The sequence below is a fragment of the Nothobranchius furzeri genome, chromosome 11, assembly GCF_043380555.1.
Source record: "Nothobranchius furzeri strain GRZ-AD chromosome 11, NfurGRZ-RIMD1, whole genome shotgun sequence".
Taxonomy (NCBI): Eukaryota; Metazoa; Chordata; class Actinopteri; order Cyprinodontiformes; family Nothobranchiidae; genus Nothobranchius; species Nothobranchius furzeri.
The window spans coordinates 60,997,482-61,022,041 of record NC_091751.1 but is presented as its reverse complement, the minus strand read 5'-3'; the positions used below and the strand labels follow the sequence as shown (position 1 = coordinate 61,022,041).

The 24,560-nt window shown below is 41.2% G+C and overlaps 1 protein-coding gene across 4 annotated transcripts in view; it reads left to right on the top strand.

Moving 5' to 3' along the window:
- Nucleotides 1-24,560, top strand: part of col15a1b (collagen, type XV, alpha 1b) — a 79,526-nt gene that overhangs the window by 24,061 nt on the left and 30,905 nt on the right. For 2 of the 4 annotated variants that reach the window (XM_054736799.2, XM_054736788.2), the window contains exons 1-17: nt 3,839-4,381; nt 9,047-9,234; nt 9,580-9,789; nt 10,677-10,829; nt 12,997-13,071; nt 13,296-13,385; nt 13,831-13,945; nt 14,517-14,554; nt 17,864-18,034; nt 18,181-18,207; nt 18,288-18,350; nt 18,437-18,532; nt 18,620-18,682; nt 18,768-18,905; nt 23,152-23,205; nt 24,161-24,196; nt 24,318-24,455. In XM_054736799.2, coding sequence (XP_054592774.1) covers nt 4,030-4,381; nt 9,047-9,234; nt 9,580-9,789; nt 10,677-10,829; nt 12,997-13,071; nt 13,296-13,385; nt 13,831-13,945; nt 14,517-14,554; nt 17,864-18,034; nt 18,181-18,207; nt 18,288-18,350; nt 18,437-18,532; nt 18,620-18,682; nt 18,768-18,905; nt 23,152-23,205; nt 24,161-24,196; nt 24,318-24,455 — 2,007 coding nt within the window. In that variant the 5' untranslated portion in view covers nt 3,839-4,029. Of the gene's footprint in view, nt 1-3,838; nt 4,382-9,046; nt 9,235-9,579; nt 9,790-10,676; nt 10,830-12,996; nt 13,072-13,295; nt 13,386-13,830; nt 13,946-14,516; nt 14,555-17,863; nt 18,035-18,180; nt 18,208-18,287; nt 18,351-18,436; nt 18,533-18,619; nt 18,683-18,767; nt 18,906-23,151; nt 23,206-24,160; nt 24,197-24,317; nt 24,456-24,560 lie in introns of those variants that run through there. The other 2 variants (XM_054736798.2, XM_054736800.2) reach the window with 2 other exon arrangements.

Here is a 24,560-nt window from a genome sequence, read left to right as displayed (position 1 = left end):
CCAACCAAAATGTTTTGCTGCCCCTCAGTCATAAGTCTTTAAATTACAGGCTCAGAATATGTAGAATTGCAGCATTTTTCTTTGGTAATAAAGCTGTTTGGTTACTATATGACCCAGATTGTTATAATGCTGCTGAGGTCTTGCAGTGATTTGATTTGTGTGGTAGTTTTTAGTGTCTAGCAACCTCATTTGGAACCCCCCCCCCCCCCCCCCAAAAAAAAAGAAAAAATCATTAATGTTGCCCTAGTTTTCCATCTGAAAACAGCCTAGAAGTATAAAATAAAAGCCTGTCGTAGGAGGACGGTAAAAGTGGAATGGAGGGAGAGAAGGAGGAGGTGGCAGAGAGCAAAAACCAGTTTTGAAACACAGGCTTCATTGACTGGTGGCTACATGGTGTTAATGTGTTTGCGAGTCTGAAAATGTTTATGTGTGTGAGAACAGGTCCTCTCTGTTAATCTTTGCAGACCGCCCAGCTGTTAGCATTCGATTGGTCAGAAGAGTGTGTGTCAGTCAAAGCTGATAGATGGAAGTAGACAGGTAACATACAGTCAGAGCTGATTACACGTCTCTTTTGTCACTTGTTAAACAATTTAGCTCTTTAGAAATAATAATTTTTTTTTAAGAAAAACATTTTCTGCATCTTTAGCACCAATACAAAAAGTTTTCTGTTGTTCAGGCACCTCTGATCAGTCAGCCAAAACCTCTTTCGCTCCAATTGGTAATTGGCAAGGTCAACACCGCTACAACAAAACAATGATTACACACAGGCACACACACAAATAGTAAATAAGACCACAAATCTCTTTTTCCCTTTCTGCTTATTTATTTGTTTGTTTAAGTCTGTTTTCTGCAACTATCAAAGTGCTCATTTGCACAGTTTTGCTGACTGGTAATTGGTATTATTTAAACTATCATGATAATCATATACAACTATGCAATACTTCTGAATTTTCTTCATTTAAAAAACTTAAATAATCGCTATTTACATGAAATCAGATATTTAAAAAACTAGTACCCTCTTTGTCCACTAGGTGGCAGCAGAGATTTATATTCATATCTAGCTCCATTACATTTTAAATTTAAATCCTCCTTTCATGATGTCCAGTTATATTTTCATTTTTATGAACTCATTTGAAGTTAAATACAGTAAGAATAAGCTAATATGATCAGGTTTCATGCTTTTTTTTGCTTGTTTTTTCACTTGCATGTCAAAACCTGGAAAGTTAATACTTTGACTGGAGCTGACAGAAGACAGCACATCACACCCATTCTTAAATCACTGCATTGGTTGCCTGTTCAATTCAGAATCAATTTCAAAATTCTGCTCCTTGCATTCAAATCTTTGAACAATTTGGCCCCACCTCTATTTCTACCACCCCTCTCATGCTCTTAGGTCACTGATTAGTTTCTCCTCACCGTCCCTAAGGCACTTTTGAGGACTCGCGGGGAAATGGCTTTTTCTATATGTGCCCTGAAACTGCAACCCTGCGCTGCAAGATTAATTCTCACGAGATTTTCCAAATTCAGGAGAATCCTGAAATGTGTAGACTTTACATGGGGGTGGGGCTACACATAGAGATCTGGCTGCTGCCAGGTTACCAAAACTGTGGAACTCACCCCTTCATGGTTAGCCAAAGACCCTCTCTTGCCGTCTTTAAATCTCAGCTGAAAACCCACTACTGGCCTTCAATTCTTAAAACATTACTCCTTGTCATCCCGCTTCCACTTCGGTTCTTTAATTTAAAATCTGCGGTCTGGCTACTTTTAAATCCATGATCTGTTTTTATGATTTCAGTTTGGTTTGCCATACTTAGTTGTACAATTTTTATATTGTTTGTTGTGATGTGACTATTTTATGCTTGTGCTGTTTTAGTATGTGCAGCGCTTTGGTTAGCTGTAATGTCAAGCCCTTTATAAATAAAAGTGGTATGGTATGATAATTGCTTTTAGCACCCCCTAGTGTCTGTTTTGATTCACTGTCATAAAACCAAAACTGAAACTCTCCTCCTCTGCGCTAGTGTATTTAACACCTTTATCTAACTGCTATAATGTCTCCTCAGCCTTCATTAGGTTCTACAGGAATGATTCATCATTAAATCAAATAAACCAGTTGTGTTCACGATCTAAAGCATGCAGAAATCGTGTCTCTGGGCTCTCGTGATTCAGAAAACCCCCAATGTTAACTCTTGTTTGGCTCCTATTGTGGTCGAACATCATTTGTAATTTTATAGCTTCATCAGATAAATGTTTTCTTTGTCTCTTCTGAGGCTCCACCAAAATAAAAACGTTACAATAAATGTTGACCAGGTATAGATCGTCTGTTCTGAGATGTAAACATGGATCGCCATAAAGCATGACTTTGTGAGACTTCAGGGCAGCGGTCCGGTGAGGCTGAAGTTGCAAACGGGGAATGGCTGTGACAGTAAACCAATTAGAGTTTATTGTAAGGGGGTTGCTAGGTAGAGCAGCCCAGGAATGAAATGTGAAGGGTGGTGGGGTTACTCCTCCAGGAATCCAGAGGCCCATTAATGGGGGTAGCAAATTAAAAAAGAAGAGGAGAAGATGGACCTGAAAACACCAAGAATATGGGGGGTTTCTTATTTCACAGGAATGTGGTCACCTTTGTGTTTAGGAACACTATATTGTGATATAATTTAACGTTAAAGATTTAAATCTCACCACCACATTTTGTGTTTTATTTATTTTACTCCTGCTGTCACAGCTCAGACTTTTTTTTCTGTTGACACAGGGCAGTGGTGTCCAGTTCTGGTCCCTGAGGGCCACCATCCAGCATGTTTGTGTGTGCTGCAACACACCTGATTTTTGTCAGTGGGTAATTAAGAGGCTTCTGCACAGTTGGATGTCATGTTGAATGAGTAACCCAACCACAGCATCACATGGACCAGGATTGGACACCACTGACATAAAGGAATGCTCCTCATCTGCAGCTCCTCCCACATATGGGATCCCTCAAGGGTTATTTCAGGGATCACAGCTTTTCAGTCAGTATTTAATGTCTTTAAATTTTAAAGTGAGCGTGCACCAGGAACTTGTAAAAATATCATTTGAATTAAACTATCAAATCAATCATTTGTTTAATAACTGGTTTATGTGGACAGTGAAAGAAAAGCCTTTTGTCTCCAATGCATCAAAATGTGTTTTGTTTTAATTTGTGCTGTTAGATGTAAAGTTTTAAACACATGGAATAAGAAGATGTTTGAGCATCCTGTTCTTCTTTTCTAAAGTTGTAAAATAAAACAAACACTTCCACTAAATGACAGTGAGCGGTACGCCAGCCCTCATCCTGGACCTCAGCAGACACTTAGAGAAGCACAAAACATCAGAACAAACGTGTCTTTGTGATCAGCGGTGAGGGGCCCCAGGCTGCTCTGGGATCAGTGAGCTGCAGCAGAAACAGTTCGCCCTATATTAAGATTTCCACTCAAAAATCCCATTTCCACAAACGAGGATGATTAATTTTTAATGCACCAAAAACATTCAATGTAGATCATTAACTCTATCTGTCAGATGTTTCTTCAAAGTCTCGTCGCCATAATCTGTTTGATCATTTGAACAAGCCGTGTTGCATTTTCTAAATGACTTTTGCTTCACTCTGGTTAACCGTCCAGTAAAAAAGAATAAATTACCAGGAAAGAAGATGAATTTAGCAGTGGTGTTGCCCCCTCTAGAGGAGTCAATAGGTTATCTCCTCAGGCGGAGAGGAGTGTGGAGGTGTCTGTGGGGGGTGGAGACCTCTGAGAGTCACAAACGGAGCAGGAGATAGCCGAAGAGAAGGGATGTCATTATTAAGAGGGGAGGACGGGCAGAGAAAGGAGAAGAGACAAGGGAGAGGGATTAGGAGGCCAAATTGTAGCTGCTTTTCATCTCCTGAAACTTCACACCCCGTAGGACTCTTCATGTGGAAGGGACCTGTTGCAGATGGAAAATAGGACCTGCCTGGTTTCTGTGTTGGCACACACATAGAGACTTACTGAACGACTAGAGAACATCTGTGTTCATCCGAAACACATGATGGGAGGCATTCGCTTTAGTATTTTACTCCTTTTTTTCTTCTGCTCTTCTGTGCGATCCCAGTGGTTGAGTTGGTTCTGGGCGAGCCCTAAAAGCACCACCATACCTCCACCTGCCACCTCTACAACCATCAACTCTGTGGACCCTTCTATCTCTCAGGGAACAGCACCCCAGTGGGTGGGAAAAGAAGACCGGGTAACAGGGGGACACGTGGAGGACACTCAGATGAGCCCGACTCCACACAGCTCCAGGGTTTTAGTGGAACCTGGGGTGTTTGCTCCAGGGGACAACTCAGGTGGAGGGAACTCAAACAGGTCCAGAAACAAAGCTCTGAAACCATGGGAGAGTGGTGAGTTACCAAGATCTGCAAGAGGAATTGCATTTCTTTCTAAATTAACTTTTAGGACCAATTTTGTAAATCACATTCTTGTGTTTCACACCAAAACACCCAAATAATTATTCAGGTTTTTTAATGTCCTTGTTTGCCAATATTACAAAGTCCTGCTCGTTACATATGCAATCACAAATTTTCAGCTTTTGTGTTTCATTAGACGGGTGGATCTCCGGGTCCTTACACCAGCTGGGAGGTTTCATGCAGCCTGCAGGATCAAAATGAGATTAAAAGGTTATGCATATGGCAACACTGAGGGAGTTAATCAGGTTTGTTTTACGGGTCTCAACTGGCTGATCAAGCATTCATGTGGTCAACGTGATGAAGATTAGCTACAGGAGGAACTGGGATAGGTGGGGGGGCTAAATCTGTAATTAGGCTGGTGACAGACAGGCTAGTGAGTGAAGCTGACTTCAGGATTATTGCTGCTTCGCTGTTTTTAGAGATTACCTGAGATCATCTGTGGCAGAACATTTGGGATTGAAATGAATGGAGGATTGATGATTTATTGGCTGGTTTTAGGACACCAGTTTATTCGGTATGGCAAAGTTTACACAATCATTTGTAAAAACATTATTTATTTACAATTTTTCATGAAAATTTTTTAGAGCCTTGTACTAGTGACTCTTATTTGACGATTACACCCAAACTAAATATTTCTTTCTTTTAGATAAAAAAATTAAAAATAAAACATGTCAGATTTAAATTTTCTTTCCTGATTATGATGCAGAATCTTACTGGTAATAAATGAAATCCAGTTTAAAACGGTGTACAGTGACAGACAAAAGTGAGATAAAGAAGATCAGGGAGGTGGGAAGACAAAAATGGACTGAAGCCTGAGATGTTTCCTGCAACAGCTGTGTGCTCCTCCTTCTGTCATCAGCTGGTTGAGATAAGCAAACTGCCGCGAGCACAGAGGCCATGCTCTCAAAGTAAAGGCTGCATCACGCCAGCCGCTGGAAATACTCGATAGACTGTTCTAGTTGACGTCTAAAGTGTTAAAAGAAAGGTATAATCTTGATTTTTCTTTTATCGGCTTGCATGATTAACTAAATGAGGAAAGCTGCCATTGTTCCTTTTAACAACAGATTTCCTTTTGGTCAGTAAATTTGTTATTTAATTTAAAAGGACCATTTTCAGATATGTTTTGTGCTGAAATTGTGCCAAAAACAAGTCTCACACATTTGCTCTAAAAGAAATGCATCCAATTCCTTGGGTTTGATTATTGTTTTCTATTTTCTTGTTCTAGGAAAACAGTTTTAATCCATTTTCAGCTTCAAGATTGAAGCATGAGCCACTCTTTCTTTGGTGATGCTTGACGGCTGTAGTTTAGGAAGGGTGAACACGTGTCTGCTTTGTGGGAACATTCTGTGAGAGTTTGTGGTTCTGTACTTAAAGGAAATTAAAAGGAAAAACATGATTTTTAGAAGACAAAGAATTAGCTTCACCTTTTCCACCTTAGAAAGATTTTAACTTATCTACATTTTTCCCGTTGTTTTGTAAGGCCTCACATCACTGAAACACTAATGCATATCTCTTTGAATCAGCCTCCTTGAATCATATCCAAAGCTGCACAGACAACACGTGAACCAAAAATCTGGACACCCCTGTTCAGTGACCCAGAACTTGGAATTGGGAATACAAAGTGATTACTGGAGTTCAAAATAGATCACTGGCATTGAAAGCATTATTTAAGGGGGACAGTGGAGGTTTCTGCGCGTTTTCCTCACAAACAACCAGATAAATATCCTGTTTTACATTTTCTTAGGCCACCCTGACAACTGTTTGCGGCAGTAAAGGTGTAATATCTGGAGTGGTGATTATTACCTGCTGCTGCATAACCCTCACATCACCAGGGGGTGCATGGACAGATTGAAATCTCTGCAGTCACCAGCATCAACATGAAGGCGTTTAAGTTTAGTCCTCTTGCAGCAGAGCTCATGCACTTTTTTTTCTTTAAGCTATAAAATGACCGAAGAACAACTGCACATCTGGACTGGAGGTGTAGGGCCTTTGGTGTGTTTATAAATGTGTACTCCGTTCTGCCTCCTTCCATCTTCTGTTTGCAAATATAAACTTGTAGATGTGCAGAAAGTCCAGCTTGTAGACATGTGAGTGGTTCAAACACACTCAACCCTCTAATCAGTTTCCAGTTGGTATGACTGATGAATTAGAGACCCTCAAATGTTGCCTGTCTGGTCTGGTCTCAGGTTTGCGCGCGCGTGTGTGTGTGTGTGTGTGTGTGTGCGTGCGTGCATGCGTGTGTGCGTGTGTGTGTGTGTGTGTGTGTGTGTGTGTGTGTGTGTGTGCGTGTGTGTGTGTGTGTGTGTGTGTGTGTGTGTGTGTGTGTGTGTGTGTGTGTGTGTGTGTGTGTGCGTGCGTGCGTGCGTGTGTGTGTGTGTGTGTGTGTGTGTGCGTGCGTGCGTGTGTGCGTGTGTGTGTGTGTGTGTGTGTGTGTGACAGAGAAATAGGTAAAAAGGGTCGCAACGCTGAGCGTTTTTCACAACGGGAATCAGACTCCACAAAAGAGAGAATCAAGGGAATGTGAAACAACGTCTTCATGTTCACACTGCTCTAATTGTCAGCCACTGAGTCTGCATTTCTCTTCTCGTGGAGGATTATGTCAGAGTGAGGCAGGGCAGTGAGGCGTAGGCAGAAGTCTGGATCAAAACAACCCAAATTAAAGCCATGTCAGGATGATTCACATTTACCTCCTCCTTACTCTTGGGTGAATTAGCAGCAGAAGGGTCAGGAGAGGATGAAGGTGGGGACATTAGCTGAGGTTTAAAAATCTGCATTTATTGTAGCTGTACATGATGCTGTTTCAATAGTCTGATAAAATAACCACAGGTGAACCTCGAAAAATTAGAACATGGTGCAAAAGTTCATTTATTTTAGTCAGTCAACTTAAAAGGTGAAACTCATATATGAGATAGACTCATTACATGAAAAGCCAGATGATGACTATGGCTTACATGGACGTAATTTTCAATTTAGAAGTGGGGGTCGGGGGGTATCTTTACAGTACGCTCTAATGGGAAACAGGCTTCAACACAAACAGTTGTTTTCCGCTAGGTCCTAGAGCTCAACCAGTGTCAATTCAATATAGCGTAATATTGTTTTTGGGTGGTAAGAAGTGCAGGGTCAAAACTTGACTTTGTAAAAAGTGGGGGGGACATGTCCCCCCTGTCCCCCCCCCCCCCCCAATTACGTCCATGGCGGCTTACCGCTAAAGGCCGTGATCTCCTCGCTGTTTAACAATGCAGATGCATGTTTAAAATGGCTGTCACACATTACTTGCATTGATTGGAAGCTTCGTTTGTAAGCGTCCTTCAAAATAACACGGCGTGTCTGAACGCTGCAATATATGAGTAACCAGTAGGTGGAGCTGTCAAAATGAGGTTTAGATGTCTTTCTTACCATTCACAGTATTGCTGCTGTCTTTTTCTGTCATGATCTCCAAATTAGCCAGTTACTGATCTCTTCTGTTGACGCCATGTTTGTTTTGGTTTTACCCAGACCTGTACCCACAAACCCGATTCTCTGTTCAGTCTGAGTAGTCTAGTGTGCCCCCTAGTGTAACACTCCAGTACTACATGCAATGCAGTCCCCTGCAGCAGCAAGCATGTGAACAAAGACACAGGGTGTTTCTCAATGGCCTCGCAAGACATCGCCATGCAAGGCCAGGCGCCTTGCTTACGAGGACACTGCCCTTCCTTGGTCAAAGAAAACGGTTAAATGGAACAGACTTGCATCACGTGACCGCAGCTTCCATGGTGGTAACGAAACGTCATGTAACACGGGAGATAACGTTGTATTTTATACATATTAGTTTCAATATAAATATAAAACGAGTCTTTTACTTTTTAAATTGTGTATATATTTGTTAAATTAAATATGTAAGTGAGCCACCGAAGCTGCGACTACTAAGCCAAAGATAACTTCTTTGGGTCTAAAAAACCATTTTAATTTAGTTGTCATACTTTTAAACTTGAAATTGGTCCCCGAAGTAGCTGCCGACTTCTGATCAGCCATCCTTTTGAAAATAAAGCCAGCGGTGTAATTTTTGACCAAGGCTAGGCTACAAAACATCTCCCGTGTATCCTTGCTCTCAGCTAGCTAAATGGCTTACAAACAGAGAACACACGCCTCAACAGAACATGAACATTGGAACACGTCTTGGCGGCTCCTGATGACGTATCTCCTAGGCAACCGGGGCGGGGCCAAGACATCAAGGCGAGGTTCCTTGCCATTGAGAAACACCCACAGCCTGCTGCCTGCGCCACCGTGAGGTTAAACAGCAAGTATATCGCGGCCCTAAAACCCCACTCAGACAATTACAATATTGTGAAAAGGTACAATGTTTTAGACTCAAAGTGTCACACTCTAATCAGCTAAAGAATCCAAAACACCTGTAAAGGGATCATGAGCCTTTAGATGGTCTCTCAGCCTAAACTGGATTACTGACATAAATGGACTTATTCACCACATTCTAATTTTTGGATTTTCACCTGTACAGGATTAGGACGTCTTTGTTCATGTGTATGTGAATGTGACAAAGTGGAAGATCTTTCTTCCACTCTCAAATTTTGTCTTTGCACTGTCCTCGTCTGTTTCTGTCAGAGAGAGATTCCACAAATGTTCTGGACCTGCTGGAATTAATTGGGGACCCTTTTCCTCCCTCCGTCTCACTCATTCCTGCCAGTCAGGGTCGTAGTGCCTACAACTTTGGACCTAAAGCCAACATCGGCCGACGAACTGTTTCCTTTGTGCCAGGACCATTTTACCGGGACTTTGCCATCATTGTAATGGTGCGGAAAATAAACCCAAATCTATTTTATGACGTTACTGATGTCCGGTGCTGTGAAAAAGTATAACACCTCTTTACAAATTTCTTCTGTTTATACTTGTTTTAAACATTTAATAGACAAAAAGGCAAAAGCAGAAGAAATCTTTAAGGGAAAAATACTTTTCATAGCACTGTATTTTAGAGGAAGTCTTTTTGGCTTATGGCATTGATCTGAACAGCTTAATAAAGCTTAAAAGTCACTATATGCACATTTATTTTTATTAAAGCAAGTTCTTTATGGCTCCCTTTGTCCCTAACCTTAAAGTACTAATTACTTTTCTTTTCCTGTATTTTTACATCATTGAAGGTGCGTCCAGCCAGCAAGAGAGGAGGCGTGCTCTTTGCCTTCACAGATCCTCCTCAGAAGGTGGTGCAGCTGGGTTTGGCCCTGACTCCGGTCCGCACGGGCATCCAGAGTATCGTGTTGTACTACACTGACAAAGAGGAGGCTACCCACAGCCTCAAAGCCGTTTCTTTTAGTGTCCCAGACATGACCGCTCAGTGGACACGGTTCACAGTGAGCTTCCCGTGTTACATGACAATTGTTCACTGGTGCTTTATTAGTTTATATTTTTGAATATTTGTGTTCTTCAGTCACATGTTGCTTTTGAAAAAAAGCCAAATGGCATTCTATGGTTAATATGCAAGTTGCCAAATCAGTTTTTATATGAACTTCGCTTTACACAAGGCATCGGGCAACACTATTTTAAACACTTTAAGAAATCATGCCTTTAATATTTGCCAACAAAAGAAACCCCACACCACTACATTACCACCACCATGCCTTAACGGTGGAGCATCTAAATCTTTTCCATCTACTTTTAACTATACTCTTAGAAGGTGGGCTTTAAAAGTTAAATCGATGACTTTATTTAAGTCAGACAATCCTTCAAAAATGAAAGGGAAGATTGTTTTTTTTAATCAACGTAGAAAATGCTACTACTAGTTTATCTGGTTTTTGTGTGTATCTGTTCAGTCTTTTCAAACCCCTAGTCAGTCGTGGCAAATGGCTGCTCATACTGGACCAGGTTCTGGTGGAGGGTTCTTCCTGTTAAAGGGGAGTTTTCTTCTCCACTGTTGCTACATAATTTCTTAGTTTGGGGATTGCTGTAAAGTCTCTAACACAACATGTCAGCAATGAGCTGTTTCCTTACATAGGAACTTTTAACTAATTGGCACAATGAACTGAACTCAGTGCTCTGATATGAAGGTTCAACTGGAGTGTTCACTTTTTAAAGTGTCTTGAGATGACGTGATTTAGTGCTGTAAAAATAAGATGAACTGAACTGTCTTCAAAAACAAGAATTTTTATCAACTGATTTGCATCATATACCACTAACACTTAAATATTCCATGATATAAAAAAATTGTTTTTAATTTTGTTGGGTTTTATTGTGCCTGTAGTTGGTGGTGGAACATGACGAGGCCCGGCTCTTCATGGACTGTGAAGAGAGCGAGCGGCTCACGTTCAGTCGGAGTCCAGAGAAACTCACCTTCTTAAACGAATCTGGCATATTTATAGCAAACGCAGGGAACACAGGGCTTGAAGAGTTTGTGGTGAGTAAACAATTTTTATATATCTCTTGTACATTTTGTGCTTTATGGATACAGTGAATGCAACGAATAAATAAAATAAGGGTTATTTTTTCTTAATTACTTTGCCATGGTAAGTAAAATGTCAAGAAGCTCGAGTAGCTATAATATACTCTTCTGTTAGCATTGCTAATCCTTGTTAAGATAAAACTTCTTCACAAGAGAATTCCAGTTTCCTTTAGGTAATAACAGTGTAATTAACCACCCATAACAGTCCTGAATAACCGTTATTTTATACAAATCCGGTGAAAGGGAACTAATTAAAGTTAAAAAGTTAAAGTTAAAGTCCCATTAGTTGTCACACACACAGGTGTGTGTGCGAAATTTGTTCTCCGCATTTGACCCATCCCCTGGGTGAGCGGTGAGCTGCAGACACAGCCGAGCTCGGGAACTATTTGGTGGTTTAACCCCCCAATCCAATCCCTTAATGCTGAGTGTCAAGCAGGGAGGCATTGGGTCCCATTTTTTCAAAGTCTTTGGTACGACCCAACCAAGAATCGAACTCCTGATCTCCCAGTCTCAGGGCGGACACTCTACCACTAGGCCACTGAGAAAGGTTTGACAGTGCAACTACATTAAATATATGGATGGTTCATGTGGAGTACAATTTATTTCAGAAGTTGGTTTAGTTTTCTTTAATAAAATATGTCAAAATACACTCAAAGGTGAAATACTGATGTAAGTAGTTTTTGGACAAATGACATTTAAATATCTAAAGTCTAGACCAGAAATTTCCAGAGTGCTGCCTGGGAGCCACTGGTGGCCCATGGGGTCTTTTTTTGTAGGACCCCAAATTGCATCTCCAAAACGGTGAATTAGGTATCTCCAGCAAGATTATTAATGGAGATAAACACTTTCTAATGTTTAAATTTTCACTAATATGCATGTTTTGGACCTATTTTGATAAGTGCAAATGAAAAAAAAATCACCATAAAATAGTTTTTGTATTTTTTAAAATTCAAACAAAATTTATTTTCTGCACTCAAGAGCTAATAAATGGATGATTTTGAGCCTCTTCTAACAAAATGTGGACTCCCTTGATCTATGCTGCGGGTGGAGGTGGAGGACTTTCTGGATAGCTGAATTGTTTTATTTTCATTACTATTTTTTATACTCAAAAGGAGTAGGTTGTTTACATCTGCCATGCATATCAAGTCCAGCTAGTTTCAATTAAAATATTCATTACCTTTTTTCAAAATGACTTGAGATTCTACTCTAAAAAAGAAAAAAGAAACATTGTTCAGTAAGTCTTAGCTATAAACACAAACTACAAGTGAGTCTTCAAAAGATGTGGGTGGGAAAATAATGACAAGGTGGCGAAGAAGAGGGCCTCATGCCTCTGCTTTACCCAGGACCACATCTCCCACTGAATAAATGACCTTAAACTTTTGGTAATGTAGAAAACTCATTTATTTAGATTTACAGATTATTTTATAATAAATGGTTTCAGAAATGGCCTTTTGCTTCTTGACTCAAATAAGTAATTAAATTAAAGTTTGCCTTGATGACGAATATTACACACAATTCAAATGTGTTAAGCTTTACAGTATCACAATAAACAGTCTGGATGTAAGCAAAGTGACTATTGGATTACATCCTGCTCTGTCCTATGTGGTTTTAAAGATCAAAGGGGGAGAGGAGGCAAGACGGGAGGAAGAAACAGTGAGAGGAAGGGAAACGGGAGTGATGCGGAAGGGGAGATTAAAGGAGATGGGGGAGTAAATTGATAGCAAACTGGGAAGTTAGAGATGTCAACATGACTTGGTCGTGGTCAAGTCAAGAGCATATCTAGTTAGTTAGTTAGTTAGGTTGTTAGGTAGTAGGTAGGTAGGTAGGTAGGTAGGTAGGTAGGTAGTCAACAATTAGCAAACACAACTATTTGACTTTCTAGGATTTTAACCCAGATAAAATGGATCTTCTCCTGACACTTGTAGTAATTACTCCATCCACCAGGGAGCAGTATCCATGTATATAATTAAGACTGAGTATTTGAGGAAAGTACTAATACTATAGGAACTAAAAGAAACTAGAATGCATCAGATAATGACCCATTTGTTGTGTCTGATGGTTAAATATGATTGTATGTTCCAGTAAACCTGACAGGTGCATGTTTTTCTCTTTGTCTCCTCAGGGCGATATTCAACAGCTGGAAATAACAGATGATCTTAGAGTATTCGACAGACAATGTGAAGACAACCATCCTTTTGTGAGACACAAACAAAATCTTATTTTATATGGTAGAGTGCAGGTTATTGGTGCACAATGTCTTCAAGTCACGGCTTAAAACGGCCAAGCAAAAGAAATGTGATTTAAAAAAAGTGAAGAAACAGAATTTTATGAAGATTTTACAATATCTGAAGAAATACCTAGTACCTAATCACTGATAATTAGGTTTCAAAGTTTTCAACAATGATTCCATATCCGATGCAGGCCTCAGGGTACGGGAGCGGCAGCGATGCTCTAAATGACAGAGAGACGGAGGAAGTTATGATGAAGAAGGAACAGGGTAGAAAACAGATGGTATGTCTTTCATGGTGAACTGAAAATCAAGTCCTCCCACACTCTAGGAGTCAGTTTGACCCAAAACATCTGAAAATAAACATTTTAGATGCTTTGATATGTTGACGTTTGGTGTTTACTATCAAAACAATTTTTTGCATGCATGTGTATGTTAATAACAAGATAAAATCAATAAAGGTTTTTGCTTGTTAAATGTTCAGATAATTTTTACAGCTTGTTTTGCTTAGAAATCAGAATGAAAACATTCATTGAAATCTTTTTGCTGACATTCGTAAAATATTGTACATTCAGTGAATCCTGAACTGACATTACAGAACTATTGTCTAGATATTTGATGCTTGTGTAGAATGATTTGTCCAATTTGTCCAAAAATAAAAATGAAATTAAACCTGTTGCTTTTTGCAAACCAACAGATCCTCATAACATTATTTTCCATTTCTCTAAGGGGGAAGGAAGAGTTCCTGACAGAGCTCCGCCCACTGAGGCTCCAGAGGCGGAGCTTGATGAGTATTCAGGTCACATTACTTTAACAGCATCCAATGAGAAAAACCCATTAAAAGGTCAGAACAACAAAAAAAAGATAAATATAAGAAATGTATCTGCCTTTTCCCACTGGTGAATGGTGAAGACTTGACATCCCCTGTTATGCTCTGTTTTTGGAAATGGAGTCTGTGCATCAGAGATGTGGAGATAAGAGTAACACCTTATTCCCAACATGGAGTAATGGATTGTTTTAGGAGTCAGTTAATTATTACCAACGAAACATTTAGGAAAGTGACCATTAACATATGTGGCAGCAAGAGGAAAAGTGAAACAGCAAAAGGCGACACCTGGATAAACCAGATGTATTTTTATTTTCAACAATGACAATGCTCAAATTGTTTATGTGGAAGGAGCGGGGCTAAAAAAAAGCCAAATATTATGCTTGGAATTCATATTTGTATTTTATTTTATTTGTTGTTTTGTTTAATTTTTAATTTTTATTTTTTTTAGACAACAATCAGTAACTAATCATGAGTGTCTGCTGATGCTGCCAAAGAACATGATCCCTGTGACATAATTTAGTAGTATGATAGAATTTTTGTTTGAAATTATTGAATAAAGCTTAATCATGCGACACACTGTGTGCAGAACCACGTCTGACGGAGGAGCCAGGAGAAAGAGCTCTTGTAAGTTTGCATTTAAACTTTCCATCCATCCATTTTCATTCGTGTATCGTGGTCAGGTTGCAGGGGCAGTAGCCTAAGCAGGGAGGCCCAGACTTCCCTCTCCCCAGCCACTTGGACCAGCTCCTCCAGGGGAATCCTAAGTTGTTCCCTGGCCAGCCGTGAGTTGTAGTCTCTCCAGTGTGTCCTGGGTCTTCCATTAGGCCGTCTCCTGGTTAGACATGCCCAGGAAACCTCATCAGGGATGCATGCAGGAGGTATCCTTACCAGATGCAAGAGCCACCTCAACTGGCTCCTCTCGATGTGGAGGAGCAGCGGGCCTACTTCGAGCCACTCCCGGATGACCAAGCTTCTCGCTTTATCACTAACGCCGGGGACACACCGGCCGCGGAAGCGCCGAGAAGCGAATCGCTCACGAAATTCGGCCGCTGCTCGCCGCTCCTCAGTTCAGATCAGACGCGCCCCAGTCGAGGCGCGCCTCGGCTCAGCTGTAGTTTTTCTTTTAAACACTTGGTGTCCTCCATTTCATCTCTGCCTTTTCTCAGCTCTTTTCCTCTACGTTTCATTGTTTGCACGCGTGTGTGTGCGTGCGTGTGCGTGTGCGTGTGCGTGTGTGTGTGTGTGTGTGTGAACCTATGGTATGAGTTGTTTCTGCCAGTTGAATCTCTTGGAACCCGCTCCAATTCTGCAGCTGTATCCTAGCAGTTTCTTCCTAAATGGGTACGTAAATAAGCATGTTTTTCGGGGGTCGTACAGCTCCTTGTGTTTCTCAACTTCCATAATTAATTTAAAGTCATCCATCTTAACTGCTTGCCGCAGACTTTCTGACTCTCTGTCCTGTTTGCTCCGGTGAAAAGACACCCAAAACCACACCCCCCTTCACGCGGTCACACACGCACACAAGTTCGATATGTGTGTATGTGTGTGTATGTGCGTGCGTGTTCGTGTGGTTTTTCTGCAGTGTCTGATTACGAACACATTTGACTATTGCGGAATTTTATTTTGAAATGCTTTATTTTGTTAACTTTACCGGCCTGCCTGTTATGTCTACGTTCGACTTCCTGCCAGAATTGACGCGATTCACCCGCGGCTCGCGAAAAAAATAGAGCCAACGCCAAAATGATCGCTGCACGGCGCAGGCTGGAGCGCCGGCGCGAGGCGATTCACGGCGCTTCGGCAGCCCATGTGGTCTATAGAATAGCTTAACAAGGGCGCCGAATGAAGCCGGTCCCATTTTCGTGGTGCTTCCGCGGCCAGTGTGTCCCCGGCGTAAGGGAGAGCCCAGCCACTCTGCGGAGAAAACTCTTTTCGGCCGCTTTCTATCCACAAACTTGTTCTTTCGGTGAGGGTAGGAACGTAGATCGACCGGTAAATCAAGAGCTTCGCCTTCTGGCTCAGCTCTCTCTTCACCATGACAGACCGGTACAATGCCCGCATCACTGCAGATGCAACACCAATCTGCCTATCGATCTCACGCTCCATCTTTCCCTCACTCATGAACAAGACCCCGAGACACTTAAACTCCTCCACTTGGGCCAGGACCTGATCCCTGACCTGGAGAAGGCCTTCTACCCTTTTTCGGTCGAGAACCATGGTCTCAGATTTGGAGGTGCTGATCCTCATCCCAGCCGCTTCACACTTGGCCGCGAACCTACCCAGCAAGAGCTGAAGGTCAGAGCTGGATGAAGCTAGGAGGACCACATCATCCGCAAAAAGCAGAGACGAGATTCTCCTGCCACCAAACTCGACACACTCCACACCACGGCTGCGCCTAGAAATTCTGTCCATAAAGGTAATGAACAGAACTGGTGTCAAAGGGCAGCCCTGGCGGAGTCCAACCCTCACCGGGAACAGGTCAAACTTACTACCAGCTATGCGGACCAAACTCACGCTCCTCTGGTAAAGGGACTGAATGGCCCTTAACAGAAAGCCACCCACCCCATACTCCTGGAGCGTCCCCCACAGGGTGCCCCTGGGGACACGGTCATAAGCCTTCTCCAAATCCACAAAACACATGTGGATTGGTTGGGCAAACTCCCATGCCTGCTCCATCACCCTTGCAAGGGTATAGAGCTGGTCCACAGTTCCACGGCCAGGACGAAAACCACATTGCTCCTCCTCAATCTGAGATTCAACTATCGATTGGACCCTCCTCTCCAGTACCTTGGAGAAGACCTTTCCAGGGAGGCTGAGTTGGAACACACCCTCAGGTCACCCTTCTTAAAGATGGGGACCACCACCCCGGTCTGCCACTCCACAGAAACTGCCCCCGATGACTACGCAATGTTGCAGAGACGTGTCAACTATGACAGCCCTACCACATCCATAGCCTTGAGATACCCAGGACGAACCTCATCCTCCCCCGGGGCTCCGCCGCTGTGTAGTTGTTTGACTACCTCAGCAACTTCTACCCCCGAGATTGGACAGTCCATCCCCAGGTCTCCCGGCTCTGATTCCTCCTCGGAATGTGCGTAGGTGGGATTGAGGAGCTCCTCAAAGTATTCCTTCCACAGTCCGACTATAGCCCCAGTTGACGTCAGCAGCTCCCCATCCCCACTGTAAACAGTGTGAGCGAGTTGCTGCCTTCCTCTCCTGAGGCGCTGGACAGTTTGCCAGAACCTCTTTGGAGCCGATCAATAGTCTTTCTCCATGGCCTCACCAAACTCATCCCACACCCGAGATTTTGCCCTGCAACTGCAACTGCTGCACCCCGTTTGGCTATCCAGTACCTGTCTGCTGCCTCCGGAGACCCACAGACCAGCCACGCCCTGTAGGCCTCCTTCTTCAGCCTGACAGCTCCCCGAACCTCTGGTGTCCACCAGCGGGTACGGGGAGTTGCCACCAAGACTGGCACCGGCCACCTTGCAACCTCAGCTGGCAACAGCCGCCTCAACAATCGCAGAGTGGAACAAGGCCCACTTGGAGTCAATGTCCCCCACTGCTCCCGGGACGCGGTCAAAGCTCTGCCGGAGGTGGGAGGTGAAGACCGTCTTGACAGGTTCTTCTGTCAGGCGTTCCCAGCAGACCCTCACTGTGCGTTTGGGTCTGCCAGGTCTACGCAGCATCTTCCCCTGCCATCTGATCCAACTCACCACCAGGTGGTGATCAGTTGACAGCTCCGCTCCTCTCTTCACTTGGGTGTCCAAAGCATACGGCCGCAGACTACATAAATTAAAAGGATACTTTTATAAAACTTGACTCAGGACCAGCAACTAGGATATGGGGAAATGTTAGAGATGAATAGTTTATCCAGACTCTCGGATTTGGTTTGATTTCATTGAGATTTTGAATCTTATCATGTTTCGAATCTAGGGTCAGACCAGGCCCAGCTTAAAAGGAGAGCGTGGAGATCCGGGACCATCAGGTCCACCTGGTCCCCCTGGGCCCCATTATGTACTCAACAAGAAGCTTGGAACACCAGGACCACCAGGACCACCAGGAACTCCTGGATCCCCAGGACAATCAGGGAGAGATGGACTTAAGGTTTGTGTATGGAAAGCAAATTTGTCACATATGAACAGAAGAAGTCCCTCTGCATTGGTAATCTCATTGACAACCTCATAGACTCCTGTTGCTAAAAATGTTTTTGTCCTGTGTCACCTTCCACTATTCCCTGTTCTTTGTTGCAGGGAAGTAAAGGAGAACAAGGAGACATGGTAAATCATCCAGTTTTTGTTTTGTTTCTTATTTTATTTCCTGTTTTCATCCAATTTGATGGTCATATCTTTACCATCAGGGTCCGAGAGGTCCTCAGGGGTTTCCAGGTCTAGTTGGAAATGCTGGAGTCAAAGGAGAAAAGGTGCTTCCAGTTTTAAAATGTTTCTTTAAAGCCATCAATTCTGGTTTGGTATAGTAATCCATTTTCTTCCCCTCCTCCTTTAACAGGGAGATTCGGGAATTGGTTTATCAGGCCCACCTGGCCTCCCAGGTCCCCCCGGACTCCCAGGACTCTCTGGACCACCCAGATCCCGCAGTGTACCTGTGAGCAACATATTGCCAAATGGATTGTCCAACTTTTCTTTAATATGAAAAATAAATGTAAAAGCAACATCTTATTACATGTTTCAGTATGGACCAGACGCTCTAGGATCTGGGTTTGAAGATCTGGACGTTGGTGTTGATGTAATCATGGTAAAAAATGAAAAACAGACACAGATACAATAAATTTATGTAATTTAATTTGCACTGGGAAACTCAATGATTATCTTACACTCAGGGCCCTCCTGGTCCACCAGGGCCTCCAGGACCTCCTGGGCCCTGTGCCCCTCATTTGTCTTCAGCACTGATTCCTGGTCACTCTGAATCATTTAGCCCACCTGGTAAAGATGGACCTCCAGGCCAACCAGGAAAACCAGTGAGTTAACTCTTAGTTCAAGCTAAATTATGTATATAATTTAACTAACTGGTAAATGTTATCTTTTTAGTAGAAAACTGTTCAGATTATGATCTTTAAAGACCAAGTTCACTAAGAAACCATTTTTATTTGTTCTCCTTAAAATACGATCAGTCACTCTGATGAAAATAGCCTTCTACCTCTATTTCCTGCATTAGCCACTGATAGAAAGTAGGCTCGGATTGGAAAAGCCAGTGAAATTAGCGAGTAATAATGTCAAATTGTCATTCATGGACTCAACCATCTTGGCTCGGGACGGAGAAGGCTGTTGTTGATTTAGCATCCAGGAGATAGCAGAGCATGTCTCGGCTAACCATTAGCATTAGCAACTCCACAACACAGCAGAACTCCGTCGGGCTTGTGATGTTTGTGGAGATAAAACATCAAAGCAAATTCTGTCAGTGGTAGAGTCACGTTGCTGTTAGCCAATCAGAGCCGAGATGTCCAAACGTCAGGAAATAAGACTCCAAAACCTGCTGTCTTCTGCTCACCTCTCCACTGGCTCACTTCTAGATCCTGAAACAGGAGCGCCAGAGCTTTTTCCCACAGAGATCGGCTCACAGGGCATCTAAAGACCATTGCAAATGTCTCCAAAAACTGAGTGAACTTGATCTTTAAATGAAAACTAAACATCACTGTTCTGTGACATGAATTCCTCTGACACCCTTTTCATCATTCCGTCCTCATCTACAACTTTTGTCCTCCTTCCTATACCATATTCATCCATATTGTCCAACTTCCCAGCAATGTTTCTGTTTTCTGCTCTGTTGCAGATGTTTGAGGACTGGTTTAGTGGTTCTGGGCTTGTCAGCTCGGGTTTGGGCTCAGAGCTGACCTCAGTCCTCACGGCAGAACTCAGTTCTGGTGTCGGTTCTGATTTCAGTGCTGATTCCAGTTTGGGTTCTGCTTCTGGGCTCGAGTCTTCTGGGGGTTCAGGCGAGGTATACTGTCCTGGTTTGTGGCATAAACCAGGAAATGATAAACACAGCATTACAGTCAGATGAATGCATGAGTACTGAGGCTGTAATCTGTATCATGCTAAAAACCTTTGAGCTGCAATGAGTGTAAAACAAGATGCTTATGTTTAAAAGGTGATAAAAAAAGTCCACAGTGGCTTACTGTTTCAACATTTAGTGTGTAATCACATTACATTTTCTCCTAAATGCAATAACCAAGTATGGATGTGTGATAATACTAATCAATTAATACAAAAGTTTTTGCTTGCTTATTTTTCCCCCTTTACTCTGAATAATCGTTGAGACAATCAAATTTATTGTCACTCTTAGTTTTTTTTTTTTCACTTTAAATTTCACCCTAACAGAATAAAACATCAAAGCATGAAATTTCATTTTATACAAAAAACAGAAAGGGGCTGACACCAGGTCTACTATAGAAATAAAATCTTATGCATCTGTCTATTACAAGACATTTTTTTTATTTTTGCTGCATACCAGTTCTTCCTTTGATTTTTGATTTGATTTATTCAGTCAGAAATATAACAAAACATAATATAATCATAAAACATAAAATTTAAAGTGACTGAAAAGGTTCAGGCAGAAGGAGAATGCTTATATTTATGCCTGTCCTTTTTAACCAATTAAACAAATTAATCTACCCATTAACACATAAAATCTGTACAATTCAAGCAAAAAATAGAAAAGAAAAAGAAGAGAATTATACACATTTTAGTCAAATAAATCACAATACTCTTAGATTTACAACAGAACTTAATACACTCTTATTATCTTCAAAACCATCCTTTTAAACCACATAAATGTACCACAAATTCTTAAATTTACACTGGCATTATTCTATAATTCAACCCCCACCATAGATATACATTTCCTTTTCATTTCTTGTAGTGCCAAAGGAACAGTAAATTTGTTAGTATCTCTAAAACCATACTTTGTTTCTACAGAAGAAAAAAAAGCTTTGTATGCTTAGTGGAAGAAACGTTAATTTAGCTTTTTACATATTTGCATTATTTTATAGTAAACTAAATCATTACATTTCATGACATGTGATTTTACATAAAACGGATGTGTATGTGCCAAATAATCTGCCTTATTAATGATACATATTGTACATTTTTGTAGAACTATTGCAATAACTAACGTTTGATTAGTCAGTCCCCAGACCTCCACACAGGGTATGTAAGGTAGCATGAGCAGGGGCGCCGTAAAGCGGTGAAAGATTAGGAAGATTCTAAGGGCCCACAGCTGTTAGGGGCCCAAAAAATTTTCAAAGTTGAATATAAAAATAAATAAAGTTTAAAAATCACAAGTACATTACTTTGCTGTATTTTTTCTAATTTAAGACATTAAACAAACAATCTTTCAGTCTTTATGAAATGTGTATTTATTAAGAGGTCCCTACTTTATTTTGACTAATTAATTTGAATTTTATCATCAAATAAAATTTTAGAATAAATAAAACACATTTTAAGGGAGTAATAGGGAAAAGGAGATTAACACCTTTCAGCATGCACATTTCCTCCTTTTTCCAGCAGTGATATTGCTAATTCTGTCGAAGGAAATTCACTGTTTAATGAGAGACAGTTGGTGAAAATGATATGTAAATAAGTAAGAATGCATGTAGACCTACATAATTAAGCAAAACTGAAACACTAATATAAAGTATATGTATTATATATTTTTTTCTCCCTTCAAATCCGGGAAGGTGGAACCCCAGCCCCAGCTATGGACGAGCCCCCAGGGGGCCCAACTTGATATTTTTTCATGGGGCCCAAAATCTCTGGCAGCCCCCCTGAGCATGAGTGAACAATATGTAAAGTTGCATAGTTCAACATGTCTTGATTTGTACAGTTTTGCTATAATCTTAGAAAGTTTTCCTTTAATGTAATAAACATGCTGTCTCCATTTCATTTTATGATCAATAACCACCCCCGAAAATTTCATCCCTGTCACCCTTTCAATATAAAACATTACGTATTTTTAATTGATGTCCCTGTCAAGTTCCTTTTGATTACCAAATATCATAAATTGTGTCATTTTTAAATTGAGTAATAATCTATTAATATCAAACCAAGTCTTAAGAATTCCCAATTTTTTTATATTGAGGGCAAACTTTTCTGTAAATTATTACCTGAACAACACAAATTTGTATCATCTGCAAAAATTGCAAATTTCAATAAATTAGTGACCTTGCAAATATCATTGATATAAAGTAAAAAAAAAAGTTGGCCAAGAACAGATACCTGGGGAACACCACAGGTAACCATCCTACATTTTGACATTTTATTATTGATTTCTACACATTGCTTCCTATTGTCCAAATAATTTCAACCAAAAATAAGCCACTCCTCTTAATCTGTACTTCTCCATTTTTCCCATCCCAACAATCCCAACAATCCCAACAAAATACTCCTTTTCAGCTGCTGTGCCAAGACCTACACATGACTCAAACCTTATAAAATAAAGACAGAACATTTGCCATATTTACCACGATCATTCACTAGCAATCACATCATGTGTTTTCCAGACAGCTCTGTAATTTAGAGCCTTCTTGGTTTTTGTCAAATATGGTGGAAGTTCAGCAAAACATAGCTGAAAATAATTAGGAGCTGTTTTGTGGCCTGTTTGCTGTACAACAGAAGAAAAGAAAACATGTTAATTTCATGTAAAAAGAAAAATGGTACAAAGACAAAACAAATTGATGATCATTATATTTTTTTGAAAATCTTATTTATATTTAGGATCAGACTGCAAAATAAAGTGTTTTTGGTGTGTCTCAGCTCTGAATATGAAGCTTGCGCAAATTTGCATGTTTTTACTGTGTTTGCTCAGTCATACCTGTTGGAACATTGCTGTACTTCAGTCTTGAGTGACTTGTTTGAACGAATACATTCAGTTTTTTTATTGTTACAACTTCACTGTTCAGCAATAAGAAACTGCCAAAACTATAACATCATCCTTGCCTCTGAAGTTGCTAACATTGCTGTTTCCACATGTATTTTGGTGAATGACGATAAGCCTTTTAGATCTGCTGGTGGTGCATAACATCTGCATGGATGATCTTATGGTTTAGAGAAACTGACTTTCTAAAGTTAGTCTCTAAAAATGAGGTTGTTCCTTTGCTGTGACCAGCTGCTTTTTCCATGATGGGATGGCTTGGAGGATGAGCAACCTGGTTTACATTTCACTCGTGACTTCTTTTCAGCATGTATGTGTCTGTATTGTCTGTCCAGGGCCCTGCTGGGACGATTGGTATTCCAGGTCCACCTGGACCCCTCGGAGAGAAGGTGTGATCAGGTTTATTGATGTTTACCTCTAAAAATGTATGCCACCTGTTTATTTTCTTTTCCTGCTAAATATGGATGAGCTCGAGAATGATACAGACTTTTATAGAGTAAAAAAGAAAATTCATATTTTGTGATGGAGAAAAAACATTTAGCCAGAGCAGTTTTGGAATATTGAATGTTGATTGATTGCTTTTTGGTTAGTTGGTTGAGTGAGTGAGTGAGTGAGTGAGTGAGTGAGTGAGTGAGTGAGTGAGGAGTGAGTGAGTGAGTGAGTGAGTGAGTGAGTGAGTGAGTGAGTGAGTGAGTGAGTGAGTGATTTCTTAAAGAGCAAGTCACCCTCAAACTTTTCTTTTTGCTGATAAACTATATAAATCAGTGTCTACTCGTGCTGAAGACACGTGTAGTCAGTAATTTGGCACTTTAGTGCCTCCTAGTTAAGGTTTAAACATTCAGCCTAAAACTGTCAGTGTTGCGCCCCCTTCAGGTAAAAACTCAGCACCGCATTTGAATTTAAATCTGCCATTTCTATTGGCCAAGAGGTGCACTATGACGTTAGCTGGTACATTATGATGTCCCTATGTTGTTGTGAGCCTGAGTGTGTGTGTATTTGTCTGCCAGGCAACAGTATGTGTTGCATTTTTCTAAAAGGAGGTGGAAGTGGAGTAAGAGCCTGGTAGAGGGTGACTTGCTCTTTAAAGGTGATCCTGCAGCTGAAACAATTCTGATTAGAAGATTTAGTCTCCTTTAAGAAAACAAGATAACTTGTAGGATCCCAGAGCTCGTCAGCCAAACTGTCTTCACCTTTTCACTTGTGTTACTAATTAGCTAAGCCACAGCCCTGCATCCTACCATTATGGGCTTCTTTTTGATTCTATTGTCACTTGTCCTAAAAAGAGAACCAAAGGTGTAAAGGTGATCTCTAACAAAAATAAAGGTTCTTAATTTTTTCTTTCAGGGTGATCAAGGGGTGCCTGGACCACCTGGACCAAAGGTAATAAGGAGACAAGAAAACACTGCATAATCAAAACATGCTTTCCCAAAACACACATAACTTTAAAAAGGTCGTTTTAATAATGGTGATAGGATTGGCCTGCTTGTTTTTGCCTCTTCAGGGTGAAGGTGGATCTGTGGGCTCTTCAGGAGCTCCTGGACCCCAAGGGCCAATCGGTCCTCAAGGAAAAGTGGGTCCTATAGGTCCGCCAGGACCTCCAGGTCCCCCTGGACCTCAAGGAACTAAGGTCTTTGTAGAGGTGACCCCAGTTTATATGAACACTTGTTCCTGCAGTTTATGCTAATTATATACCGAGAAATAAATAGATGATCCACAGAGCAAACAAAAATATTTTTGCAAGACT